The sequence below is a fragment of the Marmota flaviventris genome, chromosome 1, assembly GCF_047511675.1.
Source record: "Marmota flaviventris isolate mMarFla1 chromosome 1, mMarFla1.hap1, whole genome shotgun sequence".
In the NCBI taxonomy this organism is placed as follows: Eukaryota; Metazoa; Chordata; class Mammalia; order Rodentia; family Sciuridae; genus Marmota; species Marmota flaviventris.
This window is the reverse complement of record NC_092498.1, coordinates 7,617,233-7,636,992: the sequence shown is the minus strand read 5'-3', so window position 1 is coordinate 7,636,992 and position 19,760 is coordinate 7,617,233. Positions and strand designations below refer to the sequence as shown.

The window sequence follows — 19,760 nt, the reverse complement described above, 5'->3', positions numbered from 1 at the left end:
TGGACAAACTAGAGTATCAGTTTAACCATTTCCAGGGGTGGACTGTTCATTCCTGTCAGTCTAATGCATATTGTCTCCCAGCAGCTACGTGGAGACCTGACTCATCAGTCAGCAGCCTGGTGAGCATAGAAATGGAATGAGGGGTGAGTTCTATGAACAATGCCCTATGTCCTGATATGTCTGACTCCACAATCATGATACATGTCTTTCTGAGTCTGACAGCAAGTGTTTATTGGTCTGAGAGAGGGCAGAACTTATTGTTAATTAGTCTCTTCAGGCTGGTCCATTCTTCCTTAAGATTTGGTAATGATTCAATCAAGCTCCTGTCAATCTGTTTGCCCTGAAAATCATATCTTTTCTCTCTCTCTCTCTCTTTCTACCACGGATGAAACTCAGGGGCACTTGACCACTGAGCCACATTCCCAGCCCTATTTTGTATTTTATTTATGAGACAGGGTCTCACTGAGTTGCCTAACACTTCGCCTGTTGCTGAGGCTGGCTCTGAACTCACAATCCTCCTGCCTCAGCCTCCTGAGCCCCTGGGATTTCAGGTGTGCGCCACCGTCTTTGAGATGGCTTTTTATATCTGAGAAAAATGAGTAGGCGATACTGTGAAAAGACATTTTAGTGGAAGAGACAGAGAAGTAAATGAAAGAAAAAAAAAAAAAAAAAGAGGTTATTTCCAGCAGGGTGAAGACAATGAGTTTGGGGATGGAGGAGAGAGTTGGGCTGTAGTCAGAGTAGGTAGGGCAGACCTCTTTGAGGAAGTGGAATCTGACCTCAGCCCTTGCTGTGAAGGAGACAGTCTAGGGTAACAAATTTTCTGTTGATTTTAAGAGTTCGCTTCATGCCTGTCATTAGGCGTTCATTTCACTCTCATTCACGTCTCTAGAGAGGCAAAATGGTATAAATTAGGTAAGTATGGTTGCAGGAGTGTTGCTGGTATATGGTGATGAAATGGTAACGTGGCCATGCTTTCTAAGCCCGAACTCCGAACACATCTTCTAACACACTGCATGCAGCTCAAGGACTGGATTAATTACTTGAATCAAGTCTATCTTGGATTTTCCAAGGCATGTGATACCACACTTAATGGACTACAGTGGGTTGACTGGGTCCTTGACTCCACACTGTTGATATGAAAATGCGGTTCTATTATCTAAAAAGCCAGGTAATAGATGCGCTACTAGTATAAGGGCACTTGCCAGTTGGGGCCATATCTCCTTTCCCCGAGTAGGTTACATGTTCTTCTCTAGGAGCAAAGTCCGAGTTTCATGCATTTTTCAATCCCGCAAAGCATTGAGTAAAGTGCTGGCACCTAAAAGACACACAAAGGCCCGCGGGTCCTCCCTCAATTCCCAACGTGCTCTGGACTTCAAGGTCGGAGCTGGCTCGCCATGCCGCGCTGGCCTGGGTTCCAGCCTGCCGTTCGTCCTCCGGCCGCACGGGGGCGCGATGGAAACCCGCGCGTGGGCCGGGCGACTGAGGCCCATCTTGGCGGGCAGGGCCGGCTCCCAGAGTGCACCTCGCGTCAACACGGCGGCGGCTTCCGGGAGCGTCCGGGCGCGGGCGGACTGGCGCGCAGCCCGACGGCTCTCAGGCGGCCCGGCTGTTGAGCGGCGACTGGAGCCATGGCGGAGGCGGCGCCTGCTCGGGTGAGAGGCTCCACTGCGACCTTCAGGCCGTTCGGGCGGCGGAGCCTGTCGGGGCGGGGTCGGCGTCGCGCGCTGCGGCGGGCGCGGGCGGGCGGGCGCCCCTCCCGCAGCCGCCCGCGGCCCCAGGCACCCGCTCCCTCCGCGTCCGTCCCGCGCCTCCGTCCCCTCCCTCCGCGTCCGTCCCGGCGTCCAGAAACTTCCGCGAGGCTCGTTTCACGTTCTTGGGATTGTCCCAGTGGCCACACGTTTCTGCTTCTTGTCCGGCCTGGGAACCCACGGTCCCGTTGCCACCGGCGAGCTCGCCCGGTGCTCCGGGGACCCCACACTCATTACCTGCCACCGTGCCGTCTGGACTGACGCGCTGCCGGTTTCTCTGTCACACTCCTACAACTTTCTGTGCTGGGGTGCAGCCACGAGTGAGAGCCAGGCGGGGTCGCCTGTGCTTGGGGACAGGTGTCACTTACCGTAGTTGCTGGGTTTTGTTTGCGAAGGTGTCAGAGTTCTTTCCTCCCCTCCTGCCTCCCGAAGCCACCCCTTTTCAAGGAATGTCAAGACACTGGCACTTGTTAGGAGTACCTGGGTATGGAGACGGGAAACGAGGTCAGTCCTACCCGAGCTCTCAAGCCACCCAGTTTAGGTGATTTTAGGCAACTGTGTCCACCCTCTGAGTCTCCGTTGAACTCTGAGTTGCAAGTGTTGAGTTAGTTGCTAGATGATTTCTAGGGTTCCTTCTAGCGCTGACACTCCTCATTCTGTTCTAGAGTAATGGTTAACTTAAAAATACCGGGGAGGCTTTCCTATGGGGAGGGCAGGTATAACTGAATTGGGTTTTAATGCAGCCGTTTTGGGTCCACAGACCTTTTCAGAATCATGTGAGATCTTCAGTGAGAATGAAGGGCTAAGAAGATCCTGTGGTGAAAACGTTACCTTGAGCTGGGTGCACTAGATTCGCTTCTTGCAGGAAGTGGAGAAGGGAGGATTTGGAAGACTTAGGACAGGAGACCAGATTAGTACTCTAGTGGGGCAGGAGAACCCTGCTAGAATGCTTGCTCCCTACTGCTCGTTCCAGGATTGCTTACACGGCACCAACAGACTTTGTGGCGAGGAAGCCTTAAAGATCACCAAAATCCCAAATCTCGCTTCAGATAACTTAGGGATTTGTCATTGTAGGAAAAATTTGTTCTTCAGCATGTTTCTGTTCTCAGACTTTATCTCTTCAGATAAAGTATCTCTAGTCCAAGTCCTTGCCTTGATGAAAACAATTAATAAATGCTGAGAAAAACACATATAAATACATTTGAAATGTATAGTAAAGAATATTTGCATAAAGTAAGTGAAAGAGGGTACATTTTAAGGAGGTAAGCAGAGTTCTGAGGCCAACTTTGAGGGTATTTTCTGAACATTCATTTTTGGTATTTTATGACCATTCATTTTTGGTATTTTATGACCTCAAGGGACCTAGAAAATAGAAGACAAAACTCAGAGCTTAAGATAGAGACACCTCCTGTTACAACCCCCTAAAGCTGAGAATTCAAAGGGCAGTATTCTAAGGCTGAATTAATTAAATGTAAGCTCTTTCCCTTAGGTGATTGCAAAAAATTTAAAAAGGCATTAAACCTTGACATTGTGAGATGGGTCTGAGATTTCCCTTGAGAATTTATGAGCTTGTTGCTTGAATTCATACTCTCAGAATAGAATAGTTCAAGAAATCCTAAGCCAAGCATTTAAAGAATTCCCAGTTGTTTGTCAAAAACAAACACAATTTTTTTAAATATTTAATTTTTAGTTGTAGTTGGGCACAATACCTTTATTTTATTAATTTATTTTTATGTGGTGCTGAGGATCAAACCCAGGGCCTTGCACCTGGTAGTCAAGCACTCTACCACTGAGCCACAACCCCAGCCCACAAACAAATCTCTTCTGAAGGAATCTACATTTAACTTAGACTTCAACTAATTTTTTTTAATTTTTTTAGTTGTAGATGGAAACAATACCTTTATTTTATTCATTTATATTTATGTGGTACTGAAAATTGAACCCAGTGCTTCACACATGCTAGGCAAGCACTGTACCACTGAGCTACAACTGCAGCCTGACTTCAACTAATTCCAATGGATAAAGTTCTAAGAAGTACGAGTTTATGATTTTAAAAAATTACCAAACAAACAAGGAAAAGAAAAGCCAGTAAAAATAATGGTCAACAAATTAAATCCTCAAAGATTTCACACATTAGTGGTATTAGACACAGAATATGAAATAACTGTGCTTAATATATTTAAAGATAAAAGAAAGAATGGGAAATATGAATAAGGGTCAAGAGAGAAAACAACCCAATTTGAAAAAGAGTAAAATAGAATTTATTTTTTAAAATATTTTTAGTTGTAGATGGATATAATTATGTTTTTATGTAGTGCTTAGGATCAAACCTAGTGCCTCACATGTGCTAGGCAAGCACCCTACCACTGAGCTACAACTATAGTTCTAAAATAGAAGTTCTAAGAATAAAAAATATAATTAAAATTTTAAAGTCAGTGGAAAGCTATACTTATTTGCATATTAGACACACCGATAATCAACTGGTGGAAGTGAAGAAATTATCCAGAAAACAATGCAGAGTAAGTAAAAAAAAAGAGAGAAGGGAAATGTCAGAAGAAGATAAGAGAGAAGAAAAATGGAACAATTGGGGATGGAGTTGTGGCTCAGCAGTAAAGGGCTCGTCTCGCACTGGCGGGACCCTGGGTTCAATCCTCAGCACCACGTTAAAAAACTAAATGAGTGAAATAAAGGTATCGTGAATAAATATTTTTAAAAAATGGAAAAAGAAAATCTAACACTCATCTTACTGGAACTAGAAGGAAAACACTTGCATGCACACACTTGCTGACACTTGGACTTTCTCTCCATGTACTGGAGGCCATATATGATGAGTTGCTAATGTCTGATGATATTGTAGGATTGACAAATGCCAGTACATGGAAATAATGATATATCATCAATCAGGATAGATATAAAAGAAATCTCTGGGGCTGGAGCTGTGGCTCAGCGGTACGGTGCTCGCCTAGCACATGCAAGTTGCTGGATTTCATCCTTGGCACCACATAAAAAAATAGATAAATAAAACGAATGTACTAGAACTTAAAAAAAAAAAAAATGAAGGAAAAAAAAGAAATCTAGGCTCAGGGGGAACAACCTTTCAACAGCAATGATGGAAGTCTGATAACAGTAAAATGATATTGTCAGGATGAAAGAAAAATAATCATGTTTTGAGAATTTTATACTCAACAAAAATATCTTTCAAAAAACAATGGTAAAATATTTTCAGATAAATTGAAATTTAACAATTTGCTAGCAATACACTTTCGTTAAAGAACATTCTAAAGAATATACTTTAGGTAAAAGGAAAATTTTCCCAAATGGAAACTCTGAAAATGGAAGATACTGTGATGATCTGTGAAAATAAGTAAATCTAAATAAATATTGGCTGAATAAAACTAATAATTTCTTATAGAATTAAAGGGAATTTCAGCACATTACAGCATTGATATAGAGATGATCACAATTCAAGTATTTAAAGATCTTTGTAAGTATGCTTCCTATAATTTCAAGGCCAATTGCTAAAATACTAGAAATTGAATAACTTAGAAGGGGGGCTAATAGAATAAGAAAAAAATTATTTAAAAGGAAGCAAGAAAGATGATGAAAAAGAAAGGTGGGACAAGTACCTTAAAAGGTTAAAAAAAAAAAAAAAACCTGTAATTGCAATAAATATAAATGAACTAAATGTTCTTGTTAAAAGGCAGAGATTGTGGGCTGGGATTGTGGCTTAGTGGTAGAGTGGTCGCCTAGCGTGCATGAGGCACTAGGTTCCATCCACAGCACCACATAAAAATAAAGACATGGTGTCCACCTAAAACTAAAAAATAAATATTAAAGAAAAAGGCAGAGATTGTTAGGATGAGGGGAAACAAATCCAAGTATTATTTATTTATTTTTATAATATGTTATGCTTACATTTTTAATACCTTTATTTATTTATGTGGTGCTGAGGATTGAACCCAGGGCCTTGCATGTACTAGGTGAGTGCTCTACTGCTGAGCCTTAGTGCCAGCCCCCCCAAGTATGATTTATAAGAGATACAACTAAAAGATAAGTCTAAAGAAATGCTAAATATAAAAGGATGTGAAAACAATGTACCAGGCCAAAACCAACGAAAAGAAAGTTGGCTTAAGTATATGTAAATATTGCTAAAGAAGGCTACTACTACTTTTATAATGGTAAAAGACTGAATTACCCATATGGAAGTCAGGATTTGTGCTGTACACATAAATGGATTTTAATTGAATTTAAGTATTTAAAAGATAAAGGCAAAACTATAAAAAGTTTAGAAAATGATATTATGGAATTTAAGTTTATTTTTAACCTCTGACACAAAAGTTGAAACCATAAAAGGACACAAATAAAACATAACTATATTAAAGTTAAGATAATAAAAAGTAAGCTGGATATGGTGGTACATGCTTGAATTCCCAGTGATTTGGGAGGTTGAGGCAGAAGATAGCAGATTCAAGGCCAGCCTCAGTAACTTGGTAAAATCCTGTCTTGTAATCAAAAATAAAAAGAACTGTGGGTGTAGCTCAGTGGTAAAGGGTCCCTGAATTCAATCCCCAGTACCCACCCCCCCACACAAAAGTAAAAACCCATTATGCACAAATAAGAATATTTGTAACTTATCTATGCTGGAGATTAGTTTCCAGAATTAATTCAGAAATTTTGAGACAGGAAAAGTCAACCCAAAATAAATGGATAAAATACTTAAGCAGATATTTCACTGAAGGGGAAATTTTGAATGGCCAATACATATAAAGATGTAACATTTGACATTATCTGCGTAAGTTCAGGATGCATACATAGTCTATGATGGAAAAATCCCTTTCCTAGAACTGTACCCTAAGGAAACACTTGCCCAGGTGTGTCTCCTAGGACTTAGGACCCATGTATAGTCCTGTTCATCATAGCAGTGTTTGTAATGACAAAAAGATAGAAACATTAGTAGTGGAATAGAAAAATAATCAGTATTATACAGTGAATATGATACAGCAGTGAACATCAATCATAACCACATGCAACAATAAAATATTCCCAAGAGTTGTGGGAGAATGATTCAATTCATGGAAAGTCCTAAAACATACAAAACTCACGAATATGTTGTCTTGGAAACAAATATAAATACATGGAAAAAGGCAATTAATAGTAAAAAAAAAAAAAAATCAAGGATAGTAGTTAGAGAATAACACAAAAGACATTAAAGGAAGTGTGTGTGTGTGTGTGTGTGTGTAACTGAGTAGTGAAACCATGAGTATTTGTTGTCACTACTTTCTGAGTGTGTGTTTGTAAGTGGTACTGGGGTTTGAACCCAGGAGTGCTCTACCACTGAGCTACATCCTCAGTCCCTTGGGTTTTGTTTTTTCCTCCACATTTTTAAAATTGTTGCATTATAGTTGTATATAATAGTGGAATTTGTTCTTACTTATTAGTAGTATATGTATACAATATAACAAGGTAATTTGGCCAGTGTTCCCCCCCAGCACTTCCCCCCATTCCCTACCCTTTGGTTTCTTTCCTCTGTTGATCTCTTTGATTTTCATGAGATCTGCCCCCATCTTTCTTTTCCTTATCTCTTGTTCCTTTCCGCTTCTGATCTCCCCTTGCTTTTCATTTGATCACCCCCTACAACTTTTTTTTCTTTTCCTTTTTACTCTTTAGCTTCCATATATGAGAGACCCTTGACCTGCATTTGGCATATTACACTTAACATAATGGTCTCAAATTCTATCCATTTTCCTGCAAATGACAATTTAATCTTTCTTTATGGCTGAATAAACTCAATTTTGTATATATACATATATACCACATTTTCTTTATCCATTCATCTGTTGATAGATACTTAGGCTGGTGGGGCTGGGGTTGTAGCTCAGTGGTAGAGTGCTCAACTAGCACACATGAGGCACTGGGTTAAAACCTCAGCACCACATAAAGATAAAAATAAAGATATTATGTCCAACAACAACTAAAAAATAAATATTAAAAAAAAGATACTTAGGTTGATTCCATAGTTTGGCTATTGTGAATTGTGCTGTTATAAACATGGGTACACATATGTCACTGTAGTAAGATGAGTAATTCTTTAGGATAAATACTGAGGAATGGAATAGCTGGGTCATATGGTATTTCCATTTCTAGTCTTTTGAGGAGCCTCCTTACTGATTTCTGTGGTGATTGTATCAGTTTACAATCCTTTTTCTTCACATCCTCTCCAGCATTTATTATTGTTTGTATTCTTTTGTGTGTGGGTGTGTGGGGGGTTTCGAGACAGGGTCTCACTGAGTTGCTTAGTGCCTCAATTTTGCTTATGCTGACTTTGAACTTGTGATCCTCCTGCCTCAGCTTCCCGAGCCACTGGGATTAAAGGGATGCGACATGGCACCTAGCCCTTGTTTGTATTCTTTTTTTTTTTTTTTTTAATATTTATTTTTTAATTGTAGATGGACAGCATGCCTTTATTTCACTTATTTTTATGTGGTGCTGAGGATCGAACCCAGTGCCTCACGTATGCAAGGTGAGCGCGCTACCATTTGAGCCACATCCCCAGCCCCCCTTGTTTGTATTCTTCATGACTGCCATTCTGACTGGTATGAAATAAATTATCAGTGTAGTTTTGATTTGCATTTCCCTAATTTCTAATGATGTTAAACAGTTTTTTCATATATTCATGGGTCACTTGTGTTTATTTTGAGAAGTGTTTGTTTAAGTCATTTACCCATGGGCTAGTTGTTTATTTGCTGTTAAGTTTTTTTGAGTTTGTTGTATGCTTTAGATATTAGTCCTCTGTCAGAAGAGTAGCTAGCAAAGATTTTTTCACATTCTGAAAGTTCTCTCTTCACATTCTTATTTATTTCCTTTGCTGTGCAGAAACTTTTTAATTTGATGCCATCCCATTCATTTTGGCATTATTTCCTGAGCTTTAGGGGTTCAATTGAGAATACCTATATGCTGGAGTGTTGATCCCATGTTTTCTTGTAGAAGTTGCATAGTTTCTGGTGTGATTCCAAGATTTTTGATCCATTTTTGAGTTGATTTTTGTTCAGGGTGAAAGATAGGAATCTAGTTTCATTCTTTTACATATGGATAACCAACTTTCCCCAGCACCATTTGTTAAACAGGATGTCTTTTCTCCAGTTATGTTTTTGGTACCTTTGTCAAGGATAAGGTGACTGTAGATATGTGGATTCGTCTCTGTCTTTTCTACTCTGTACCATTGATCTGTCAGTCTGGTTTTATACCAGTTTTTTTTTTTTACTATTGCTCTGTGGTGTAATTTGAAGTCAGATATCGTTATGCCTTCTGTCTTGCTTGTGGCTTAGAATTGCTTTGGCTATTCTGGGTCTCTTATTCTTCCAAATTAATTTTAAGACTGTTTTATTTGTTCTGTGAAGAATATCATTGGTACTTTTATGTGGATTGTGTTGAATCTCTTTATTGCTTTTGATAACATTGCCATTTTAACAATATTAATCCTGTCTGTCGACAAGCATGCCCAGATCTCTGTTTTAATTTTATTATGCGTCAGGGTCTTACTAAGTTGCAAAGGCTGGCCTGGAACTTCTGATCCTCCTCCCTAGTCTCCCAGGTCACTGGGATTACAGTTGTGTGCCACTGCACCTGGCTGTTGTCACTATTTTATACATTTTATGTGTTCAATTTTCAACTATTTGATATTAAAAGGTAATAAAAAAATCTCTTAGTTGGGAAAGATTGTAGATACCATCTAGTTCAACTTAAGTATCACTTTAGAATGTTATTTGCTTTGCATTAACTCAAGCTAACTGTGGTTTTCTTAACAGTTGGGACTCTATCTTGTACTTAATGGTAATGTTTTGGACCATAACAACATGTCAGTTGTTTGACTCATGATCTGACAATATGTTATTCAAAGGCAGGACTGTGCCAGAAACTTCAGAAGCATGGTCAGCATAATGTACTTTTGTATTTTCATTGTCTTCAGAAATACTCTTACATAATTGAATTTAAGAAAAAAATTACAAAAGAATACATGCTTATTAAAAAGTCAAATGAGAGGCATGGTGGTGCACACCTGTAGTCTCAGCAGCTCAGGAGGCTGTGGGAGGAGGATCTTGCCTTAGCAAAAACAAGGCACTAAGCAACTCGGTGAGATCCGGTCTCTAAATAAAATACAAAAAAGGTAGGCATGTGGCTCAGTGGGGAAGCATCCCTGGCTTCAATCCCTGGTATCAAAAAAAAAAAAAAAAATCAAATGAGCAATAACTTTTTTAATGAAAGAGTAAAATGCATTTCTCTCAACCTCATGAAGGTGCAACCCCATTTGTTAACTGCATGTTGAATATCTTTTCAAACCTTTCTGTGTGATGAAACAAGCTTACATAAATGTTTTCTATAGGAAAATGAGATGATAATACCTATATTTTCCTAAAATTTGGACTTTTAACCTTATCAATATGTTTTCTTTGTTGTTGTTGGCACCAGGGATTGAACTCAGGGGTGCTTAACCACTGATCTATATCCCCAGCCCTTTTTTATTTTTTATTTTGAGACAGGGTCTTTTGCTAATTTGTTGAAGCTGGCTTTGTAGCTTCCCAAGCTGCTAGGATTACAGGCGTGCACTACCACGCCCAGCCCTCGATGTGTGTTTTCTAAACCATACATACACGTCTAACTCATTTCTTTAATGGTTATGTAAAACCATCTTGGGTTGTACCATAATTTATGTTACCATTCCCTTATTAACAAACATCTAAGTTATTTCCAGGTTTTGACTGTTCCAAAGTATTTTAACCAATAATTAGTTATCTTCGTGGGTATGTCATCAAGTACTGTTTATTTTTGTAAGCTATATTCCCTAAGTGGGATTGCCAGGTAAAGTTTTTTTTTTTTGGTACCGGGAATTGAACTTGGTGGCATTCAACCACTGAGCCACATCCTCATCCCTATTTTGTATTTTTATTTTAGAGACATGGTCTCATTGAGTTGCTTAGTGCCTCACTGTGTGTCTGAGGCTGGCTTTGAACTCGCAATCTTCCTGCCTCAGCCTCTCGAGCCGCTGAGATTACATGTGGTCCTGGCAAGGATTTTTAAAGATTTTCCTGAGGTCTCCTTCACAAGGTGGTTTGTAGTATTTTCCATGACTTCCAGGAGAGTCTTGGAAGTATCAGTTGACCGTATCATGATCAGCTCTAAATGTTATATTCTTTTTCCATGTTTGTCATCTGATGGGTGAAAAATGGTTGCATTTGATTGTATTCACATTAACTGCTAAAGCTGTTGTCATTTAATTGATTGCCTACATTTCTACTTTCATAAATGCTTTATAGTCTGCAGTTTTATTTTTAGATGCTTTGATCTCTCTATTTCATATTCTCTTCACAATATTTTCTCTGTTTTTAGATTTTGTTTTTGTTTACTTTTATGACAGCTAACATTTTCTTCTACATGGACATTTTAAATCCTGTTTATTGAGATACAGTAAAATTCACTCTGTGCATATACTTCAATGGGTTTTGATAAATGTTTAGACATCAGATTACTAAAATATAAAATATTTCTATCATCCCAGAAATTTCCCTCATATTACTTATAATCAATCTCCTCCCACTCCTGGCCCCTGACAACCACTGATCTTTCTGTCCCAATAGTTTTGCCTTTTCCTAAATGACATCTAAATGAAATACAGTATAGAGCCTTTTGTGTCTTGCTTCTTGGACTTTGCATGTAGTAATATTAGGTCAGTAGTTTGTTCTTTTCAATTGCTGAGGACTAGTCTACTGTGTGGCATGTTAATTTCCTAGGGCTGTGATAACAAAGTCATGAATCACAGACTGGCTTACACAACAGAAGTGTGTGATCTCCGTTCTGGAGATTACACTTCTGAAACCAAAGTGTCGTAGGACTGACTCCTTATGAGGTCTGTACCCCTCTCCTAGTTTCTGGTGACCCCAGACATCTCTTCCAGGTCATCTTCCTGTGTGTATCTTCATATCATTGTCCGTCTCTGTGTCTCTGTCCAGATTTCCCCTGATTTATAAGGACACTGGTCCTTTGGATAAGTCCCACCATAATGATATAATCATAACTTGATTACCTCCAGAAAGACCCTTTTATCAAACAAGGTCAAATTCTGATGTTCAGGTTACAGCATCTTTTTAATTTTTTAAAAATTATTTTTAGTTGTAGATGGACACAATACTTTTATTTTATGTGGTGTTGAGGAATGAACTCAGTACCTCCCACATGGGAAGCAAGCATTCCACCATAGAGCTCCAACCCCAGCTCTCCAGCTTTTTTTTGACCAGACAGTTCAACCCATAACATGAATGGGTGGACCATAGTTTGTTTATCCATGAGTCAGGTGATGGACATTTAAATTTTTCAGTTATGCTAGGTAATTCAAAACGGAAGAAAAGAAGAAACTCTGAGAGAGAGAACTTCAATACTCATTTTCTAGTTTTCGGCGGACACAACATGTCCACTTGTATGTGGTGCTGAGGATCGAACCCAGGCCGCATGCACGCCAAGGGAGCGCTCTACCGCCTGAGCCACACCCCCAGCCCCAGAAGAAACTCTTTATTATTATGCGGAAGAGGAAGGGTTCATTCTTCTTCTTAGACCCTGACCTACCACCCTGTCTGGAAGAAGTGCTTAGCAAGCACTAAGCACTCAGTGGCCCCAGGGAGGAAAGATGAGCTTCCAAAAAGCCAGTGACACAGAGACTTACAAAAGCAAAACAAATGTGATGAGGTTAATTTTTCCAACTTAATGTTTGGTTTCACATGAATTTATAATTTATATTGAATTAAGTCTTTTTAGGGGAATATGTAAGCTTTTGTCTGTGTGTTCTATGATGAATAGCTAAAATAGGTCTTGATCAAACTTAAATGTTCAGTTCTATGCCAGTCAGTTTCATTTTGTCCACAGTTTGAGGCCAGACTGTGACCCCTTCCCCCAGCAGTTCTTTCAGAGATTTCCTCTTGGTCTCATTTCCCCCAGAATGGGTTGGATAAGCAGCCTTAAATAAAGTGCCACATGAAAGAGGAGCAAGCTTTGAGGGTTTAGGACTGAAATGAAAATGGAGTAGGACAGTGTGTGAGAAAGCAGCTTCAGAAAGATTTCCCTAGTGTTGGTTTTAGAAATTTTGAGCTTCAGCCAAAAAATGAGAATTATAAGATCATAAAAATGAGAATTATAAGGAAAATGTCAGCAGGCTTAGTCAAGTCATTTCAGCAAATGTTTTTTTTAAGGATTTATTTGTGTTATTCACTGTATCAACTATTAGGATAAATAGGGAATGAGTTAGGTCTTGCAGGTCCTGCTAAGGAATTTTCTCTTATCATGGGGAGCCATTGAAACGTTTGCAGCAGCAGTGACTTGATCAACTATTGATGTCAGGTAGGAATGTGGAGGCAAAGTGGATATAAATGACATCATTTATTATATAGTTCAAAACATAAAGTAGAAAGAAACTGTTTAAAAAATGAACTCCAGTACAGGAAAGTCTCATAAAATATGCTAAGTGTGAAATGCAGGCAGCAAAATATGTGCAATATGATTTTGATTTCACTGAAAAAGAAATTAAAAAGCTCATATATATAATCTACATAAGTTCAGACAGTTTACATAACTTTTCTACAGTATTCTCCAAAGTTATTAGAATATACACATTTTCAATATCAGAATTAAAAAGTGCATACTTTAAAAAAAAAAAGCCAAATATGGGCCTTTAATCCCAGCAGCTTCGGAGGCTGAGGTAGAAGGATAACAAATTTGAGGCATCTTCAGCAACTTAGTGAGACAGTGTCTCGAAAAGGACTGGGAATGTAGCTTATTGGTAAAGTACCCCGGGTTCGATCTTCAGTAACAAGATAAAGTAAGAGGGAAAGAAAAAGAAGAAGAAAGAAATTAGGTAGCTCTGAGTTCTTTTGTACTTTGACATTGCTTTCTTTACTTGATATTCGGAATAGCATTGTCTGACTGACCCTGTATCTTTTTTGATTGATCCTTCAGCATAGACGAAAGCGGCGCTCTGCCCCTTTAACAACTTCGACACCTCCTTCACAAGCAACAGAAAAAAGCTCATATTTTCAGACCACAGAGATCTCACTCTGGACAGTGGTGGCTGCTATCCAGTCTGTGGAGAAGAAGATGGAGTCCCAGGCTGCCCGGCTACAGAGCCTGGAGGGACGCACTGGGACAGCAGAAAAGAAGTTGGCAGACTATGAGAAGACGGCCGTGGAGTTCGGCAACCAGCTGGAGGGCAAGTGGGCCGTGCTGGGGACCCTGCTGCAGGAGTACGGGCTACTGCAGCGGCGGCTGGAGAACGTGGAGAACCTGCTGCGCAACAGGAGCTCCTGGGTCTTGCGGCTGCCCCCTGGCAGCAAGGGGGAGGCCCCTAAGGTAGAACCACAGAGCACTAAGTTAGGCAAGAAGGGGAGCTCAGCTTCTATTGGCCATGATTTTGAATTGCTGGCTTGGCCTTCATGACTCCGAGGTGCTCATTGTGTGTCGTTTTTGGTTTTAGGTGTCCAGGTCACTTGAGAATGATGGCGTCTGTTTCTCTGAGCAGGAGTGGGAGAACCTGGAGGACTGGCAGAAGGAGCTCTACAGGAACGTCATGGAGAGCAACTATGAAACACTGGTCTCTCTGAGTGAGTAGCAGTACTAGGATTCCAGTTTCCCCCTGGAATTCTCTTATACACCGTGGCCAGTGGCTTGTGCCTCTGACTACACCTGTGTCTCAGGTTGACTTGAGATCCCCTGTTGGCCTGTGTCAGGAAAAGTGGGAGTCTCCAGGTCCTCCCACCTACAAAACCTTAGGAAAAGTCTCAGAGTTATGCCTTCTAGTATTTCTTCTCTGCAGTTACACAGCCACTTCTTGAGAAGATTTACTGATGCATGGTAGTATTGCTGGGGTTTCTCATGTTGCTTTTAATAGTTAAGACTACTTGTTTAGAAGTCTTACATTACCTGGGATGAGGGATGCAGCACAAATTGACCAAACCCTTTTTCTTGGAGTTTGGCTGGAGTGTTAGCCAGTCATTGTGGTCTAAATGTGTATTTCATGTAGATTAGAAGTGCTGCTTAATGTGTATAAATTTTAACTCACATACTCCCTATTACATAACTAATACATTTTGTTTGGTAAACAAACTCTTTAAAATGTAGGCCCACGGAGAAATGGATGACCAGTGTGGCTGGACCAGAGTGAGTGAAGAGGGAAGTAGCAATGGGCCTGAGAAGTGACCATGTGACCTTAGCTGGGTCATGTGCTTTCTTCAGAGCTGTCTCCTTGTCTGTCACCTGGCAGTCCCTCAGCAAGGATGAAATTAGATGCCCTGAAAGGGGCTTTGGCAAGTCCTCAGCCATGCGTGTGGGGTGGTGGTAGTCTGCTGGGTGTACTGCAGGGGCTTTGCAGCCTGGTGCCTGAGACCGGCGGCCCTTATAGAGGAGCAGTAATGGCAGCAGCTAGCTGAATCAATGCTTAGCAATGGCCAGAATTGTCTAATTTTCCCAGAGCACTTGGGAGAGTGACAATAATAGTAGTCTTTGAATCTTTTGAAGTTTTAATATTTGCTCCTTGCCAGTAGTAACTGTGTTCATCAGCAACTAACCATTGTGTGAGCTTTTACTCTCTTCTGGGCTCATACTGTGCCATTTCCAACCTAGAGGTCCTTGGCCAGCCAGAGGGAGAAGCAGACTTGGGTACAGAAATGCTGGGTGACTTGGAGGAGGAAGGCCCTGATGCTGCCCACCCTGGTGAGTGGCTCTAGAATATTTTCTCCTGTCCCCCTCTCCCTTGAAGCAGGTCTCTGCAGCTCATGGGGAGCTCTCCCACTGTTGAACTGCCAAATGATGACTATCATTAACCTCATCTGGCATATGCTAGTTCCAGATACCTTTATGACTACCATTTTGCCAGTCATATGTCTGTCTACTCCTACCAGTCTGTGGATCCTTAAGACTACATACCACATTTCTTAATGCTCTACAGAATAGAGGATGTAATAGATCATCAGAACATGATGGAGAGAGGCGGGCCAGAGCATCAGGAGGCAAGGAAATGTAGGATGTTTGGGCACGGTGTTTGGGCAGAATATGCAGAAAAGAGAGAGCTGGACACAACTTTTAAGCTGTAGCTCTAGTGTATTTTTCTTTAATTATTCAAATTTATTATTCCAACACTCTCCTAAATTAATATATTTGTTGAAGTGTATTTTGTCATTTTTCACAGGGATTAAATAGTTTGCAAACAAGTTTGGAGAGCTACCTTTTATAACATTGTTTTTTTTTTTTTTTTTGAGAATAATGTATTCAGATTCCCAGTTACCTGTCTATACAGAAATATAGATTTAGTTTTTAATAATTCTTGGAACTTAGTTACATCTTTTTCCAGATTGTCCTAATTCATTTGTTCCCATGGGACTTTGATTTGAGCCCTTCTGAAATTCTCAGATACTTGTTTGGCTCTGAAGAGACCAAAGGTGCTAGAATGTGATCTTTTTGTTGTTCCTCTTTCTTTGCAGTGGACGGGGCTGTGGTCAAGCAGGAGGTGCTGTACAAGCAAGAGGGCTCTGCAGGCCCCCCTGGCACGTTCTCAGGTGCTACTGAAGAGCAGGCTCTTCTCCGCTCAGAGCATTTTGAGCTCTGGGATGGCCAGGGTGGGTCTGTTCTTCTGGAGACAGGCCCTGGGGACTCTAATCTTGAGGATCCCATTGAGGGGAGTACAGACCCTACCAGTGGCAGAATTCTGGGCTGCTCCACAAAGCAGAAATCCCACAGGCAGGTCCAGCTGGGTCAGGAATGTGGGCAGAACCTGAAGCTAAAAAAGGACACTGCCAATTCCTATGAATGTTCTGAGTGTGAGATCAGTTTCCGCTACAAGCAACAACTGGCCACACATCTGCAGAGCCACTCAGGGTGGGAGTCTTTCCCCACCACAGAGCCAGAGGAGAGCCTTAGGCCCAGGCCACGGCTGAAGCCACAGGCCAAGAAGGCAAAGCTGCATCAGTGTGAAGTGTGCCAGAGGAGCTTCAGCTGTAAGGTGAACCTCATCACCCACCAGCGCTGCCATCTTCAGGAGGGGCCTAGTGCTAGCCCACGTGTCCAGGAGAGGTTCTCACCCAACAGCCTGGTTGCCCTGCCTGGCCACATCCCTTGGAGGAAAAGCCGGAGTTCCCTCATCTGTGGGTACTGTGGTAAGAGCTTCAGCCACCCATCTGACCTAGTGCGGCACCAGCGCATCCACACGGGTGAGCGGCCCTACAGCTGCCCTGAGTGTGAGAAGAGCTTTGTCCAGAAGCAGCACCTCCTACAGCACCAGAAGATCCACCAGCGGGAGCGGGGTGGACTGACCCTGGACCCCGGAAGGCCCAATGGCCTTCTTTAAGGGTGCCAACCCCTCACCGTCCGGGGGCGGAGGGGGGTGGCATTGGTCCCCCCGGAAAAGACACTGTGCGCTATCAGGGACTAATTTCTTCCTGAGGGCCATTGCTTCTGATTTGCCTTCCCTTGACCAAGTGCCAGACCGAACCCAAAGGCTGTCCTGAAAATCCTGTGGAAGAAGAGGAATCTAGGGCCCAGCCTCTCTTATCATCTTGACCCTGCCACTGAGAGTGCTGTCTCTTTGGCCCAGTCTAGTCTGGTTTTCCCATCCATCTGATACTTGGGGGCTGGGGTTGGCATGGTGACCCCACAGGGATTGGTGGTCAGTTCCAGGGCCAGTCCCAGCATTGCACGTCTTCCCATGGGCTACAGGCAGGCAGGTACAGGAGGAGTTTTGGGAAGAGTGACTCTCCACTTCCTCTTTTTTTTTTTGTAGTCTCTTTGTTAATAACAGAGAAGAAATAATTTAAATGAACTGCTTATCCTGCTCTGAAGATCCTTTTTTGGAGTTAGATTCTAGTTGATTTAAAGATTCTAGTTAGATTCTAGTTTAAAAATTATATACAGCCCAACAGTTGGTTTTGTTTTTGTTTTAATTTCAGGAGTTGTAGAAGTTGTTCCCAACGTGGGGACTCAGCCTACCCTCTAAGAGGGGATAGTTTATGGGGCTGTTTTAGCCTGGCCACACTTAAGGCAAAGAACAAAGGGGACACAGTGCTGGGCTCCCTCTTGTGGGTGTGCTTGACCCTCTTAAATGGGGCTAATTGTCTCAGAAGGACCAAGAGGAAAATTAGCCTCTGAAGCCCCCTGCCGGATTCTTGTGAAGGAGTGGCCAGTAGGGTTCTGGTCCTGGGAGTGCTGGTGTTTTACCATACCCCTCTCCCTCTGAGCCCCAACCCTGCTGTGTTTGTGCAGCCTCCCAGTGGAAGACTAGTCTGTTTCTCGAAGTGTTCAGCTTGTGCCAGTGGTTATTTAGTTTGTACCTATTACACCAGTCGTTACTTGAGGTTGTTCAAATTACACTTCTGTCCCAGAGATTGGCAGAAAGCACACAGATGCTTGTCTCAGGAGTGTTGACAGACGACCTGCCCCACTGTTGTTTACAGGGATGGCAGTGGGCTCCTGGGTCATATGTGAATGTCCCCTTGGATGATTTACAATTGCCTAGAATAAAAAAAAAAAAAAACACATCTGATATTTTTGTGCGTTTGTTGAAACACTTTCCTGGGGCCAAGTGATACCGCTGTTTCCCTCAAATGTTGAAGTTTGAATATTAGAGAAGCACACAAGAGGCAAGCATATAAAGCAGGGTTTATTTAAAAAGGGGTAAGAGACTCCCCTCCCCCCCTACCCGAGAAGGGGGCCATAGCTGGTTTCCTGGTATCCCAAGAAGCTAGGTGTTCTGCCCTTTTTGTTTGTCCTAGGCTTCCTTTGTTCTCCTGCCTTCTTCCCCTTTCTCCTTGGTATGTGACTAGGCCCAAGAATGCTCAGGGGGATGGCCAAAAGGTGGAAAACAGGTGGGCTGAAGGGGGGAAGGGCTGAATGGTGCAGCTAAGGACCCATTAACAGCCTTAAAGCTCCCTATAGGGAGAGGCAATTCCTGGGACAGGTTACCTTGGCAACCTGTTGGAGCAGTGAGAGGTTCTTGGTAAGGGTGGAGGAAGGGCTCTGAAGGAATTAACATTTCAATCCCTAAGGGGACAGTCTCCAGCTTACAGGATTCACTCAAAATTGGCCTTCTTGATCCTCCCTGACTCAATTTACCTGTCTATGCTGACTGCCTGTCTAATTCTGGCTTCATAAGGGTGCAGAGGTGCCTCACCTAGAGCAATGACAGCACTGAAGGCACAGTTAACCTGCATTTTTACTTAAATCTAGACAAACAAGAAGAGGGTATGGATGAGAATAGCCAGGGACCCCATATGAAGTGGTGGAGAGCTCGAGACCATCTGGGTGTTGGTTTTTGGGAGGTGGTAGATGGGTAGGTGAAGTTTGGTGGGTGCCAAGGTAGTACGAGGCAGCTGTTAGAAAACTTTACATTATAGATAACCACTCTGTCCCATCATTGATTGTCCTTACCTTCCAGTTATTGAGTGGTTTAATTGGCCAGGCTCCTACCTGGAAATGGGAAAAAGCAAAGTAGAAGCAAAGTCAGGTCTCCCTTGAGGCAGGGACATAATTGTGTCAAACAGTTGGGTTGGGGCCCCTGTAACATTTATTATGCACTTGTGTGTGAGGTACTCTTGTAAATTCATTTTATAAAAACTAGTTCTCATACAGCCCGGAGTGGGATGATTTCACCCTGTTTTACTTAGGAGATGTGGGAGGAGACCTGAGGAGTGAGGTAATGTGACAGTGGGGATGGCTGTCCAGACCATCTTGCTTCAGAGCCCACACACTTGACCAGGTGCAGTGCCATGCAATGTTTACTGGATTCTAAGGCCCTGTTACCAGAACTGTGGTCTCCACACCAGCAGTACTGGCTCCCCTAGGAGCGTGGTGGAAATGCAGACCTGAGTAAGATCTCCAGGTGACACTGCACTAGGCACTGTCCTAAGTGACAACAAATTAACCTCTTGCCTGCTTCAACTATCCTGCAATGAAAGCCTGCTTAGGGAGGAACTGAGAAAAAAAACA

The 19,760-nt window shown here is 41.9% G+C and overlaps 1 protein-coding gene across 1 annotated transcript; it reads left to right on the top strand.

The window, feature by feature from the left end:
* Window positions 1–1,543: 1,543 nt before the first annotated feature.
* Znf212 (zinc finger protein 212) lies at window positions 1,544–18,300 on the top strand. Its single transcript, XM_027943296.2, has 5 exons — window positions 1,544–1,655; window positions 13,749–14,138; window positions 14,263–14,389; window positions 15,408–15,497; window positions 16,265–18,300. The coding sequence occupies exons 1-5, from the start codon at window positions 1,632–1,634 to the stop codon at window positions 17,125–17,127; spliced, it is 1,494 nt and encodes a 497-aa protein (XP_027799097.1). The 5' UTR covers window positions 1,544–1,631; the 3' UTR covers window positions 17,128–18,300.
* Window positions 18,301–19,760: the final 1,460 nt, after the last annotated feature.